Source organism: Sinocyclocheilus rhinocerous, unplaced genomic scaffold (assembly GCF_001515625.1).
Source record: "Sinocyclocheilus rhinocerous isolate Xijiao unplaced genomic scaffold, SAMN03320098_v1.1 scaffold1763, whole genome shotgun sequence".
Classification (NCBI taxonomy): Eukaryota; Metazoa; Chordata; class Actinopteri; order Cypriniformes; family Cyprinidae; genus Sinocyclocheilus; species Sinocyclocheilus rhinocerous.
The window spans coordinates 491,684-506,970 of NW_015640500.1; the positions used below are offsets into that span (position 1 = coordinate 491,684).

Genomic DNA, 15,287 nt, shown 5'->3' on the forward strand with positions numbered 1-15,287 from the left:
GGGTTACAACAGTTGAGCACCCTCATTTAGTTTTTTTTTTTTTTTGCCTCAGATGTGCACATAAAATTTAATTTTCTGTAAAATTAAAAACCTTTAAATGGAGAAATTCTTCTCTTACTCAGTTTAACTTTACTAATAAGATGAAATAACAAGCACTACAAGAGAAGGGAAAACAAGTAAAATAATATGATTAAAAAAAAAACTGTGATTATCATTAAGTGGAAATAATTATTTGAACTCATCAAAAAATAGAAAAACAGATGTATGGTTGCTCCGTTAAAGCAACACAAACACAGGTAGCTGTTGAGAAACATTTTTTAATGTACTATATTTTAGCTTAATATTTTATAATTAGCATTTTGAGATTGAAAATGGTTTTTATGCTACTAAATGTTATTTATGCAATTATATTCAATGTATTTCCATCTAATACTTTTTTTTCCCCTATAGTTTTAAATTTTTTTTATAGTATTTAAGGTTAAAATGAAAAAAAGTATTTAAATTCCAGTGCAAAGAGGAAAGTTAGAGCCATCTGGTGGCAGGAAAAATATATTCATATGTAATTCCATGGTGTAACCACTAGATGAGTTCTCTATTTTTCCATTTCCAATTTTTGACTGCTGAAAGTAAAAGTGGGACTTTTTTAAAAACTTTTTTTTTTTTTTACCCTTTTTGAATCATAGCAATTTTTTTGTGTTCACATAGCTAGTTTTTTTTTTATAGTATTTAAGGTTAAAATGAAAAAAAGTATTTAAAATCCAGTGCAAAGAGGAAAATTAGAGCCATCTGGTGGCAGGAAAAATATATTCATATGTAATTCCATGGTGTAACCACTAGATGAGTTCTCTATTTTTCCATTTCCAATTTTTGACTGCTGAAAGTAAAAGTGGGACTTTTTTAAACTTTTATTTTTTTTCTTACCCTTTTTGAATCATAGCAATTTTTTTGTGTTCACATAGCTAGTGCAAAAGTGCACATAAGCAGAAGTGACCTAGGAGCACCAGAGGTTTACATTTAAAACTATTTAATCATTACAAAAAAACAATTACATAAATACATCCTAAAACCTAACATTTTCAATATTTCCACAGGTGCTGGGAAAGGCTTATGCAGTGTTGGCTGACAAGGATCAAAGGGCAGTCTATGATGAACGGGGAATAGTGGACGAGGAGTCAGACACCCTTGATCAAGATCGCAATTGGGAGGAGCACTGGAGAAGATTGTTTCCCAAGGTATTTTTTTTTTTGTACCATGTATTGTTTTATGTTGGTTTTTCCAAAGGCAGTTGCTAAAATGACAAATTCTCTGCTATAGATCACATTGCAAGATATCTTGGACTTTGAGAAGCAGTATAAAGGCTCTGATGAAGAGGTAGAAGACTTGAAGAGACTGTACCTACTGCATGAAGGTGACATGGATCTGATCATGGAGTCTGCGCTGTGCTGTACTTCTGAAGATGAGCCACGTGTCAAAGACATGCTACAGAAAGCCATTGACGCTGAAGAGGTGCCAGCCTACAAAGCCTTCACTCATGAAAGTGCCAAGAAGAAGAACAACCACAAAATAAAGGTGCTGATTCACTTTCTAAAGTTTTGCTATGAAATAATTAAAAATAAGGTTTGAGTCTTTGATGAATTATCCTGACATTCTAGGCGGAAAAGGAGCGCAAGGAGGCAGAGGAAATGCAGAAGGAGATGGGCTTGAACAGTGAGGACAGCCTGGTAGCTATGATTAAGGTAAAAACCATTAAGATGTCACCGGCTGTATTAATCTGCCAAATGTGTACTCTATATGAATAGATTTTAAAATGTAATTTATTCCTGTGATGGCAAAGCTGAATTTCCAGCAGCCATTGCTCCAGTCTTTTGAAAGGTAGTGCATGTGCAAATCTGTACAAAGGTAAATAAAGGACCATTTGGATGGGATTAGTTTTCGAAATGACATTGATCGCTCCTGGACTTGTCACTGATGTTCCTGTACTGGTGCTGGCTGGTTCGGCCCCGCTGTCTTCATCTGGCTCATCATCCTCGATTTTGCTGGGAAGGCTGTCCAATAGAACACTGTACACCGATAAAAACCACTGTGAATAACCATGAGCTTTTGTATGCTTAATTACAGTACAGATAAGTACGGCAAACTTTTGCTAAAATTTTAATACAATTAAATGATAGTTTCCCACTATGCTACAAAAAGACTAAATGATGTTACCCGATTAAGTTAAAAAGATTAATCGGACCATTTTTACATATTTATTGAAATACCACAAAAACGTGCACATGGCGGCAGTTCTGAAGGAACTGGTGTGGGTGTGATTAAACTGACATTTATTAGATGAAAATCTGTTCACATAAACACCTAATGTTTTTAAGTAGTGATTTTGATTGTTGGATATAGTCAAGATCATCAAGTTGTTCTAGACAAATGTTTTATGTTAAAGGAATACTTTATCCAAAAATGAAAATGTGATGGAAATGTACTCACCCTCATGCAATCCAAGATGTAGATACGTTTCTTCATCAGAACAGATTTGGAGATATTTAGCATTACATCACTCTGTAATGCTAAATGTTTCCAAATATGTTTCAATGATGAAACAAACGTATCTACATTTGTGGCCTGAGATTTCCATAAAAAAAAAAAATTTAAAAAAAGATTTTCATTTTATCAAAACTACTCCTTTTAAAATATCTAATAGGGCAGACTACAAACAACATGGAATTCATGCTTTTATTACACTTTAGCAATGTGACATTTGTGTTCATAGAGGAATACTAACGTACTTCGCAGTATACAGTGTAAGAGTGTATTATTACTAGAAAATAGGAATGTGGAAGTATGCATTATGCAATGCTAAATATTTCAAATATTAACTTACTATGCCATATTGTGTTTAATTCTGCCTGCAGCATCCAGTTGTCATCTCCAAAATAAAAATGTAATTTATTTATAAACATTGAATCCAATTTTGTATGAAAATGTCTGCATACTTGCCAGCCCAATCTAATAATAAACTAGAAAATGATATCACACTGGAAATGGATTTTAGTGTGCTCTGCATTGAGAAATTTCATAAAATGTTTAGTAGTATGGTAATATGCTATTTCAAGCATAACTTAAATATCACAAAGGCAGTCAAAAACACAATTTGATACACAAATGAAACAAGAAAAAAAAAGTAACCAGTATTTTAAGGACCAGTATCACACGTAAAAAAAAATTAAAAAATTAAAAAAAAAGTTACAATGACGTCACAGCTGTCTATTGGATTTTAATAACGAACATTCAGTGAAATCAAAATGGGACGTTTTTAGTTTTTTCAAACTCTGAAGTCTTGCGAGCAGACTTAAATGAAACGCACTCGAATACCTTCTGTGTTCTGTGGAGGGATCGAGAAAGTCCATCACTCGCATATATTTCCATTGCTTCTTTTTCTTAGCTGCCCTTCCACCCCGACTCCCATCCTGCTCCAGCCGCTTTTTCCTGGTGTATGTGTCTCTTAGATTTTTCCATTTAGCTTTCACCTCTTCCACTATACAAATACACACACGTTGATGGTGGTGGTTAGGCGCGCTGACAGTAACGCTACATAACAAGCGACACCAACAAAACTCACCATCGACTCCCATTTTGTCTGCTATTCCTTGCCAGAGAACTTCTTTCCGCTTCGTGTTTTTGTACTCACTGTGGTTTTTATCAAATAATTCCTTGTTCTCAGACACCAAAAACAGCAACAGCTCCGCGTCCATCTTGACTACCATTCTTCTTCTAACGATCTAGTGCGGGTCGGGATTTAGCGCTTCAGCGCCACCAAGTGTGGAGGAGAGGCGGGATCGGATACGTAAAGGAAAGGCTTGAATCTGATTGGTCGGTGAGTTTTCCCTCTCAGTCAACGACAAAAAAAAAAAAAATTCAACGTGCACAAAGTACTATGAATGTAAATATAAATTTGAATGACATAATGTACATTCAATTAAATATGAAAAAAAAAAAAAAATAGTACATCCTTAAAAACAGTATTTTTTTAAACAATTGAAAACTATTTCTTGGTACTGTTTTTAGTGTAAGATAATTAATAATTTTAAAAACATACATTAAATTGTTTTCTTCAAAAACGGCTACAGTGTACTGATTGATTAGTACTATTTGAGGTAGTGCTGTGTGTCCTTGGAATCCAAATTCAGATGCTTCTTGATGCACTTGCAAATATAATTATTTATACAAGTATAATGCATAATAATTACAATATATAAAATCATGATTACAATCATAATTATCTTCTCATTCTATTATCATTTTCAATTTATAACATTTTGCTCCAGTCCAGGCATACTCTAATAAAAGTCCTCCTCTGAATATCACTGAAGATCCCTTCAAAAGTATTCTGGTTATCACAGGTTCAGGTTTTCATGTCTATTTTATCTTCAAGTTCTTAAATTAGTGGTAACATAATGCATATTAGATACATGATTACTTAAGTCCATGTAATTTTCTTGATAGTTGTTGCTGATTGGCCCATTCTTGAATGAGCTGATTGGCTATGGCATAAGAAGGCGGGACCCAGAACACAGGTGGCTCTCTTCTGGGGTCAAGTGGCGGTTTCCGTAGTGCTTCTGTTATTTCTTCATAAGTGAACCAGCGAGCATCCTCAAGTTCTGCCTTGTCAATATTCACCTATCCATGAACACAGTTAAAGCATTTTAAGTTTATAACAACAGCAATGTCTCTACTCTGCTGACATTGGGTTAAATAAGTATGTTTTGATATGCCTGAATGCTTTCCAGCGTCTCAAAATAGTATTCATTCAGTCATTTTCACATTTTAATAACTGAACCAATTCTCATCCATGTTCTATAACTGACAGAGAAATACTGTATACACATTTTACCAAATTCATTACAAATTATCCGAAAATAATTTAATGTAAAAGCAGAGACTCAAACTAGAGAGTCCTACATGTGTCTGAAGGCAATTATTTATTTAATACAGTTCCCTTAAAGGGGTCATATGATGCAATTTCAAATTTTCCTTTCTCTTTGGAGTGTTACAAGCTGTTCGTGCATAGATAAGATCCCTAAAGTTGCAAAGACTAAAGTCTCAAACCCAAAGAGATATTCTTTATAAAAGTTAAGACTTGTCCATGCCCTCCTAAAACGGCTCGTTCTAACATGCCTCCACATGTCTACGTCACAATGTGGGAAGATTTGCATAACACCGCCCAAATGTTCACACAAAGAAAGAAGGCGTAACTTTATTGTTGCTACCCCCGCCGCCGCCATGTTGTGAAGACACTGTGTGTTTACGCTGAGTTTTGTAAAAATCGACGCGTTTCAGAAAGCCAGGCATAGAGGAGCAACAATAATGTACATTATGTGGAAAATAATGTGTTTTTTTAACCTTAAACCGCATAAACACATTGCATTACACCAAATACACAAAATAATGTTCTTTTTAGCAACATCATATGACCCCTTTAATAATATAATGTATGTCTTTAATCTGTAGTGTCTCACTAATAAGTAGTTTAAGGGATCACCCAAGTCTCACCTGCGTTTTGTCTGGGTTTACAGTTGCGTGGCAGGCTAACATAAAGGAGCTTTGTGGGAATGGCCAGTGCTGTGATCCAGAGTACTGAATGTTCTTTACCTCTAGACCCACCTCTTCTGCCACCTCTCTGTGCAGGGTCTCCTCCACTGACTCTCCTGCAAAATGTTTTGATAGAGCAAAATGGTTAGGTAACTCCACAGAGTGATATGGTGTGCACAGCAGCTTGTAATAAAGTGTGACTCACCCATGTCACAGAAGCCAGAGAGCGCGCTGTACATGCCTAGAGGAAACATGGTCTGGCGCGCCAGCAAACATCTGCTCCCATCAGACACCAGCACGATCACAACAGGTGCCATCTGCAAGTCAAGGACAAACAGCTTCATGCTAATGTTTTCATTGTGTACCGTAATTTAAGGACAACAAGAAATGGCATTCGCAATTCATTGTACCCCAAAATAGGATATTCAACGCGAAAATGGATTCATCAGGAATTAATTGGGTTGTAAGTGGGCATTCCATACCAGAATGGATTCGGACCCATTTATAAAATATACTGTCTGGGACGCTGCATGGCCTTAAAACTTTCAAAATTTTAAGTTTTTAAATTACTTTAAACTTAAAACTGCTTTAAACTTAAAACTACTTAAAGCTTAAAACCTTCAAACTTTTCAAAATTTATGGCTAAGCTTTCTCAAAGTTTGTATTGATAAATTTTTTTATCTAGTTCAAATCTGTTGTTTGCTGATATTGCCATAGCCTTTATTACATAATTTTAACTGCCATTATTGTGTAAATTACTATGTTAGACTTTATTACATACAGTAGCATTAATTTTTTTATCTAGTTCAAATCTGTTGTTTGCTGATATTGCCATAGCCTTTATTACATTAATTTTAACTGCCATTATTGTGTAAATTACTATGTTAGACTTTATTACATACAGTAGTAGCCTGAAACAATGTCTAAATAGCTATTTAGATACTGTGAAAATGGTAATATATCTTTATTTAGAACAGCACATTAATATTATTCAAACTGCGTCAGTGAAACATATCAGATAAAACAGAAATGATTTGAAAAATCGGACAATGCTTTCTGTCAAATGCCATGTATGTGCATATTGTGGCAGTTGTAGTGTTGTCTGGCATCGTGAAAAGCACATGCTTACTTTGGGGTAGTAGGTGATGCCACTGCTGTGGCAAACTCTGAAACTTCCTGATTGGTTCCTGATGGTAGGCTGCCCAGTGGCACTGCAAAAGCAATTAGTCTGGTGCCATCGAAGGAGAGCTTGTCCCTAAAACAAATACCATATAACTTCTCAGAGATGGTCAACATACGAATGGCTCCAACTTTATTCATATAGAATATCTTTCGTTTTTGCTTTTGTAACAGAAGGAGCGAAAGATATTTTCCTCTGTATTATATATCCAAGTGAAATCAATTATTGAAAAAAGAAAAAAGGCGGGGACTTGGTTCTATGCATCGGCTGTTGATTGGATGAAGGCAGATCTGAATGTGAGCTTGTAGTCAGTTGTAATAAAGGGGTGGAGTTTTAGCAGATGACTGGAGAAGTCCTGAATGCATCACTAGAGAGAAGTCTGTCGTTTAACCAGAAGATCCAGTTCTAACATTTTGATTAAAAATTACGAGGTCAAAAAACATATTCATGGGTGAATCGTTCACAATAAGAACAATAACATGCATTTAGGAAATTGATAGCACAAATTTTCATTTAATGCTGAACTTAAGTTCTGTCATGACAACTCTCGGAGGGATTGGCATGGTAATGTACATGACAATGTTAATGTATTTGGTCTTGGCGGAATAGATCTGCTACAGCAGAGCAAGTACCGAGACTTGCTGCTGCCAATACATCCACAACATGCTGCTGTGAGTGAGCATGTAAGAAATATTGCTGCTGCAAATATAACATACATGAAATAACCCCCATATAGCATACATAAATCAGCAAAATAGCAGATCTATACAGGTGGAGCTGGGGAAGGTGGAGGGTTTCTGAAGCAAGCTGCAACTGCTACGCCAAGCACTAGTCATATATTTGAATGCTGAGCAGCGAGCTCATTGGCTCATCTAGAGTTTCATGCCAGAACTCTGTATTTGAACCTGCAACCTGCTTACCTACCCCATGTTTACTGAAATCAAATATCATCAGTCACAAAATCAACATGACAATTCAAAGCGATTACAAAGCACTAGCATTTCTGATCATTTAGAAACCTAATGTACATACTTTGGCCGCAAGAGGAGACTCTGGTCCAGGTAACATGAAGAAAGCTTTCCTGAGGTCCACAAACATACCTCTACACTCCTGCTCCAATGCACTGCGGTCTATATCACCTACAATGAGAAGAGATCTCCATGAGCTGATATATATTGTGTATAAAATAATATACAGTTTACAGAATAGTATAGTATACAGGGTTTCCATGGTCACCTGGAAATATTAACATTGTTTTCCAGGCCTGGAAATTAATAAAGAATTTAAAATGTCATTGAAATTCCAGGAACAATCAAACACCACTCACATTCTCAATCCTATAGCGTTCCTGTAGCTCAAACAGTAGAGCATGGAGCTAGCAACACCAAAGCAATATACTGTAAGTTAACGAATGCAATAAGTCGCTTTGGATAAAAACGCTTGCCAGGTGTATAAATGAAATTTCATATACTGATACATTTTCCAGTTGTAGAATGTTGAGCTTTATTTTCATAGTATTGTGTAGTAATGGCTGTATTAACTGACCTACTTCCAGTGAGAATTGGGGTTCACCCTTGTCAGTGCATCCCAGAAGAAAAGATTCGTTAACAAAGTGTTTGTCCTTTCCAACCTTCTCCAGTATGTGTTCCAAATCTACAGAAATGGGCATACAAATATACAAATGCATATGCAAAATCCTTTTATTTACGTAATGGAAGAGTTTAAATGGAGTTGTATTGAAACCTGAGGTTTTTAGAGAAGCCAATGTGTAAATGCCACTGCTGGTCTCTCGCAGTAGAGGAGAAAGCTTATGATACAGTAGAAAGATCCCAGACTTCAGTGCCTCTCGACATGCCTCATCGTCCTCCTTTAATCTCTTAAGGTACCTAAACAGGAATATTTTATTTTATATTCAGAAGTTAAGAAAAAAATGACTTGAATTGTCCATAATTCATGCTAGAAAATATGATAGATAACGCTTAATAATACTACCATTTATTTTTTAAATAATTAGTAGTAATAATAATAAAAAATAACATGAATAAGAATTCATAAGAAACCAAAGAATGTTTAATGGATTGTTAATTTTTGTTAATTAGGTCATTCACCTCAAAACATCAACACATAAAAAGATAAAGAAAATAATAGCTGTTTTAGGACTGTTTGCATTGTAAACTCATGAAAAACATTTTTTTTAATCAACAGAGTTAACTATTTGTGTACTTATGTCACAAATGCAAACTATTTTCATTTTCTTATGCATTATAAAATATATTTTCTTTTGACCTGGACATGTTCTTGACAGGTTTTGTGAGATTCATCCAAACACCTATAAAAAGTTATATTAATTCCAGTCCGTCAGTACATTACACTTCCAGTACTACAGTGGCATCCTATTTCATATTATAAATAGATGTATTTTAAAGAAGACAGACCTCACTCGAGAGACATAATATCCAGAGTAGGAGCGTGATCGCACCAGGTTACAGTTGAAGAAAAGCTTGAATGACTGCAGCATGTCTAAAAGGTCCACAAGATAATGCCTAAACAAAGGTTTTAACAAACGTTCACATTTGCTCGACCTAAATGAAACTTGTTCAACAGTCATGCAGGGTGTACGAGACAGAACTTGCCCTTGAAACAGACGTAAACTGTCAGTACAGACTCTTCTTTCAGTATCACGGTTTCCTGTAAATAACAGTTTCTATGATTTTGTTCGTGTAAAGGCACGGCCAAAGGCGAATGTCACAAAAATACATATATATTTGTAACAGAACACATCGTCGTACTACAACGCAACGAATTCAAAGAGTCTGTTTCGTAAAACTTTGTGGCTCCCCCCCACTCCAGCAAGCTTTCAGTTTACATAACATATAGCACCCTGATAAATATTCTATCGTAAATAAACATTTTTGATTGCTCGCCTGCAAACGACTCCTGCGCGTAATATGTACGACATCAGTACGTCATCAAGAGCGGCCAGCGTCTAAATTGAAATCAAGAATTGTAAAATTGCACTGGTGTCTAAAATGTTGGAGTCACAAGCTTATTTATCCCTCTGTCGATATACAGGTGTGATTACACAAAGAGCTCTAATGTACATTATTTATGCTCTTTATGTCTGTACATGATTACACTAACAAAAGGTACCAAAAGTGCCATGCTATTACTGTGCTTTTGGATATCCCTTCTGAAAAAGAAGTGTGCTTAATTGTATTGTATGTGCACTTTTTAAAGACTTGAAATCTTTTAAAAAAGTTATTTAAAAACTGTACTTGCAGATAATATCATATTAATACAATAAAAGGGCACTTAAGTGTATATAAGTGACTATGACTAAATACACTTAAGAAAGAAATCAAACGTTTTATTAGCCTACATTTTAATTCATTGTTTTAATAATTGATTGATTCATTGTTTTATTTTGATGTGCTGTCTAACGAACTAAAGCACAAGTTTAACTGTTATTTTATATTACATTTAAATTTGATGCTTAAATGATAATTAATATACATTTTAAAATACATTTTCTTTTCATTGTAAATGCAATTACTAACGCTTAATAATACTACCATTTATTTTTTAAATAATAGTAGTAGTAATAATAATAAAAAATAACATGAATAAGAATTCATAAGAAACCAAAGAATGTTTAATGGATTGTTAATTAGGTCATTCACCTCAAAACATCAACATATAAAAAGATAAAGAAAATAATAGCTGTTTTAGGACTGTTTGCATTGTAAACTCATGAAAAACATTTTTTTTAATCAACAGAGTTAACTATTTGTGTACTTATGTCACAAATGCAAACTATTTTCATTTTCTTATGCATTATAAAATATATTTTCTTTTGACCTGGACATGTTCTTGACAGGTTTTGTGAGATTCATCCAAACACCTATAAAAAGTTATATTAATTCCAGTCCGTCAGTACATTACACTTCCAGTACTACAGTGGCATCCTATTTCATATTATAAATAGATGTATTTTAAAGAAGACAGACCTCACTCGAGAGACATAATATCCAGAGTAGGAGCGTGATAGCACCAGGTTACAGTTGAAGAAAAGCTTGAATGACTGCAGCATGTCTAAAAGGTCCACAAGATAATGCCTAAACAAAGGTTTTAACAAACGTTCACATTTGCTCGACCTAAATGAAACTTGTTCAACAGTCATGCAGGGTGTACGAGACAGAACTTGCCCTTGAAACAGACGTAAACTGTCAGTACAGACTCTTCTTTCAGTATCACGGTTTCCTGTAAATAACAGTTTCTATGATTTTGTTCGTGTAAAGGCACGGCCAAAGGCGAATGTCACAAAAATACATATATATTTGTAACAGAACACATCGTCGTACTACAACGCAACGAATTCAAAGAGTCTGTTTCGTAAAACTTTGTGGCTCCCCCCCCACTCCAGCAAGCTTTCAGTTTACATAACATATAGCACCCTGATAAATATTCTATCGTAAATAAACATTTTTGATTGCTCGCCTGCAAACGACTCCTGCGCGTAATATGTACGACATCAGTACGTCATCAAGAGCGGCCAGCGTCTAAATTGAAATCAAGAATTGTAAAATTGCACTGGTGTCTAAAATGTTGGAGTCACAAGCTTATTTATCCCTCTGTCGATATACAGGTGTGATTACACAAAGAGCTCTAATGTACATTATTTATGCTCTTTATGTCTGTACATGATTACACTAACAAAAGGTACCAAAAGTGCCATGCTATTACTGTGCTTTTGGATATCCCGTCTGAAAAAGAAGTGTGCTTAATTGTATTGTATGTGCACTTTTTAAAGACTTGAAATCTTTTAAAAAAGTTATTTAAAAACTGTACTTGCAGATAATATCATATTAATACAATAAAAGGGCACTTAAGTGTATATAAGTGACTATGACTAAATACACTTAAGAAAGAAATCAAACGTTTTATTAGCCTACATTTTAATTCATTGTTTTAATAATTGATTGATTCATTGTTTTATTTTGATGTGCTGTCTAACGAACTAAAGCACAAGTTTAACTGTTATTTTATATTACATTTAAATTTGATGCTTAAATGATAATTAATATACATTTTAAAATACATTTTCTTTTCATTGTAAATGCAATTACAATTAAATCTCTGAAAACATTCAGTTTGTATAAGTATTTTCTTATAAAGTATATTATTTACATAGCACTTATTTATATGTATATATATTTATATATATATAGTTATAGCACTTGCATATCATTGCTCTTTTGTTGATTTTGATTGCTTCCATTGTCCTCATTTGTAAGTCTTTGGATAAAAGTGTCTAAATGTAAATGTAAATTATTTCCTTACTAAATACTCTTTTTAAAAATGATAATTCTAAAGCTAAAGTGTACAATTTTTCACAAGGGATACAGTGGTGATGTGAGTTTTTGGACATGTAACATGGTAAAACTATGGAATTCATTGAAGTACCTTGAAATATGTAAATACCATGTTATTTACACTATATATGTAATATAAACAATTATTCAAGACCATGGTCAAAGTATTATGACATGTGATAGTTACCATCATTGTACCACAGAAGCCTACTTTTTAAAATATCTATATCATTTTACTCAACTTTCATTTATTTGTTTTAATGATGTGTATGTATTGGTTTTTGCTATTTTGCCTTTGTCTCAGACCTCCAATCTTTTTTTAGAGGGGTTTTGACCACTTCTTTAGCTGGTCAGGCTGGGAGGGAATGGTTTAAAAGTAAAAACTTTACAGTACATACAAAACTGGAAGAAATTATATTTTCCAGTAGTTCAGGAGTGTGCTTTTTATGTGACAGTAGGGGACTGTTGTACAGTTGCTCTTTATGAACAGCAGATGGCGCTGCAGTTCAATCATTTGTCCTCTGTAGATTTTCCCGAGTTCAGCTGCGCTGTTCTTCACAGCTCTGTAGCAAACGAGCCGCTGAGGAGCGAGAGTGGGAGAGGAGTTAACCAAACAACATTTTCCCATTTTGCTATATCGACTCATTCCAGGGGGGAACAGTAAGTAGACCTGTTTATTACGCTCCAGTAAACATATCTAACGTTAGAGATGATCGCATACTCTTCACTATCACAGACGCGGACTCAAGACACTCTAGAAATTTCCCCGCATATTTGCACAGTTTTCCCCGTTCGGTGTGCTACCATTGCTCGCTTTCCTTGTAAAATACCGGTTGTCAACATATTTCCCTATATTTATATAATTTTTTTCTCGTGGATTTGGGAGCGTAGATTTTATCAGTTGATGGAAAACCATCTTGCGTTTTGATTAAATAAAAAACAAAACACTGCGATCATAAAATCTAATAACTAATATATAAACTAATATTTATAAGATGTAATAAGGTGATAATAAAGTCAAGTGTGCTTATTTATTAAACCATGGTACCAAAATGATGTTTTAGTTCCATTTTATTAGAATCAGTTAATTTTAAAATGAGAAGAGTTGAGTCTCTTTAGTCTGCTTTGAAAGTATGAACGGGTTAAAGATCATTTGCAGCGTGAAGAGCTACAAAACAACACGTTTACAACTTCACGAGTTATAACAACGGAGTAAGAAGTCAGTATAGTGAAGTTACAGTGTTTCGGGTGATGTACTGGGGGAGGGGAAGGGACGTGGCACTCAATCCTCCTCCGTTTACAAATATCCCGCTTACTACCGTGAAACATGTTAATAATAACAGTTATTCGGATGTTATAACCTGTTATAATATTGCAAGTAATTTTGTCATTTGGGTTAACATCAGAGCAGACTAGTGTGTTTGCACAAGTACACTTAACTTGCACTTAGAAAAAGCACTCTTGTTGTACCATGGTATTACCATGGTGCATACTGACAAAACATGCTATATATATTATTACTACTGTACTTTTTGCCAGTGTTATGGACATTGAAAATGTATTTCTGTCCTGTAAAATTAAACCGTAAAAAGTCAAGCTGTTATTTTGCATGCACAGTCACATTAAACAATAGGCCTATTTTTGACTGATAATTTATTAATTATCATATTAAGCATGTTTTAGTTTACTTGACATGTAGTTGTTGCCCCCACCCCACAGTTACACAGTGCACAGTTGTCAAATCCAGTATATTAATCCAAATGTAAAGCAGTAGGCTATATTCTCTTACAATACTTTATCACGGTGATCATTTTCCAGAAATCCCAAAATAGTTAATTATTTCTAACTTGCTATACATTTACTGTAACTGATTATGGTTTTACCAAACTTACATTTTTTTACGGTTTGGCCCAGGGGTGTAGTCCTTCTGTATTATGGTGACCACATCTAGTAACCTTCCTTGACTTCACCCTGGGCTATTGCTTTTTTAGTGTACTCACTGCAGGATTTTAGGCAAGCCTTCTCTACAAGTTAATACTAGTTCCTCAAAGGTTTAGTCAAGTCACGTGTTCTGATCCCATTCTTGCCTTTTTGAGTTAGGAAAAAGCATAACATTTTTTAAGAGGCACTTGGAGGAATCTGAAATGGTTTGTGTGCTACTGTTTATATTAGGTGTTATTTGTGTTTGGGTAAATTCCTGTAGTGCTTGTTTTAGCAGCTGTTTTTGCCCCCAACAGATGGCCGAGTTTTTGGAAATGGCTGGGAAATGCATTCGTATTCGAGTTTTTCTAACACCAAAGCTGAAGTGACGTTTCGGTCAAGCGACGGTCAGAACACCGTTTTTCTAGATATAGCCTACATGTTAATGATTGAGGAACAGCTGTTTCGTCTTGTTTCAGTTAATCATTTTGGTTTGGAAAGTTAAAAGAAGCCCATATTCTTACAGACCCACAACCTGACAGATAAAGCTGTTCGTTTCTAGTTTCTAGTTTCTCTTGGGGCTTTTTGAACCGGTAAAATGAGTGATGTGAATAAAGTGAGTTGCTCAACCCAACCAAACCCCCATTGTATGAGTAACCTACTAAAACACAATGAATTGTTCCTAAATACGCTGCTGTCTCTGTCTCTGCTGTGGTTCAAACCACTTATGAACAAAAGCGAATAGAGGTCATACTAAACTGGCGGGCTAAACTGAAACTGATATATGAGCAATGTCTGCATGTACTTAGCCATGATGCTAGGGTGGGTTGGGTTTTGTTCAAATACCTTAGCGAACACCACTAATAAGTATCCACCCAAAATGGTTTTGAAATAATCTGTTTTAAGATTTCTTGTGCAGAATAATTCAACATGCCCTCAAATCACAGGAAGTGGCTTTAATCCAGTTCACATACTGAAAAAGTATGCACTTCACTGCTGGAATAAAATGTCTTTTGCACTTGCATGTATCGTGGTAGTGTCTAGCTAAATTAACTGCAAATGGTAATGAAATGCAATGAAGTTTTGTTGAAATTGCAAGAATGACTTATATAGCCAGATAGTCTTGAAAACATCAGAAAGAATGTGCTGAAAATGACAAAGCATTTTCATGTGTATGCCATCAAAAAAATGAGCAAGAGTATATATATATATATATATATATATATATATAT

At 34.7% G+C, this 15,287-nt stretch overlaps 4 protein-coding genes across 7 annotated transcripts in view; 2 read left to right on the plus strand and 2 right to left on the minus strand.

Moving 5' to 3' along the window:
- LOC107753312 (dnaJ homolog subfamily C member 9-like) overlaps nt 1-1,843 on the plus strand; it is a 17,011-nt gene extending 15,168 nt beyond the window's left edge. The window contains exons 3-5 of one of the 2 annotated variants that reach the window (XM_016569444.1): nt 1,092-1,232; nt 1,315-1,569; nt 1,653-1,843. In XM_016569444.1, coding sequence (XP_016424930.1) covers nt 1,092-1,232; nt 1,315-1,569; nt 1,653-1,799 — 543 coding nt within the window. In that variant the 3' untranslated portion in view covers nt 1,800-1,843. The remainder of the gene's footprint in view (nt 1-1,091; nt 1,233-1,314; nt 1,570-1,652) is intronic. The other variant, XM_016569445.1, reaches the window with a different exon arrangement.
- A 96-nt stretch (nt 1,844-1,939) lies between these two features.
- LOC107753320 (transcription factor Adf-1-like) lies at nt 1,940-3,821 on the minus strand (the record flags this gene model as incomplete). Its single annotated transcript, XM_016569454.1, has 3 exons — nt 3,614-3,821; nt 3,367-3,529; nt 1,940-2,060 (listed from the first exon to the last, which is right to left on the minus strand). Coding segments are annotated over exons 1-3 (429 nt in total), but the record flags the coding sequence as incomplete, so codon positions are not given.
- A 577-nt stretch (nt 3,822-4,398) lies between these two features.
- LOC107753329 (nucleoside diphosphate-linked moiety X motif 13-like) lies at nt 4,399-11,177 on the minus strand. 2 transcript variants are annotated; one of them, XM_016569463.1, is made up of 9 exons: nt 10,969-11,177; nt 10,771-10,878; nt 8,507-8,649; nt 8,309-8,416; nt 7,796-7,902; nt 6,713-6,838; nt 5,789-5,900; nt 5,545-5,699; nt 4,399-4,671 (listed from the first exon to the last, which is right to left on the minus strand). In XM_016569463.1, exons 2-9 carry the CDS (start codon nt 10,851-10,853, stop codon nt 4,468-4,470), a joined length of 1,038 nt encoding a protein of 345 aa, XP_016424949.1. In that variant the 5' UTR covers nt 10,854-10,878; nt 10,969-11,177; the 3' UTR covers nt 4,399-4,467. The 2 variants fall into 2 exon arrangements, with proteins under 2 accessions (XP_016424949.1, XP_016424948.1); XM_016569462.1 differs by lacking the exons at nt 10,771-10,878; nt 10,969-11,177 and adding exons at nt 9,199-9,306; nt 9,397-9,660.
- Nucleotides 11,178-12,635: 1,458 nt separating this feature from the next.
- The window catches only part of LOC107753313 (prolyl 4-hydroxylase subunit alpha-1-like), a 20,970-nt gene continuing 18,318 nt past the window's right edge, over nt 12,636-15,287 (plus strand). The window contains exon 1 of one of the 2 annotated variants that reach the window (XM_016569447.1): nt 12,636-12,795. The gene's annotated coding sequence lies outside the window, so the exon portion shown is untranslated. The remainder of the gene's footprint in view (nt 12,796-15,287) is intronic. The other variant, XM_016569446.1, reaches the window with a different exon arrangement.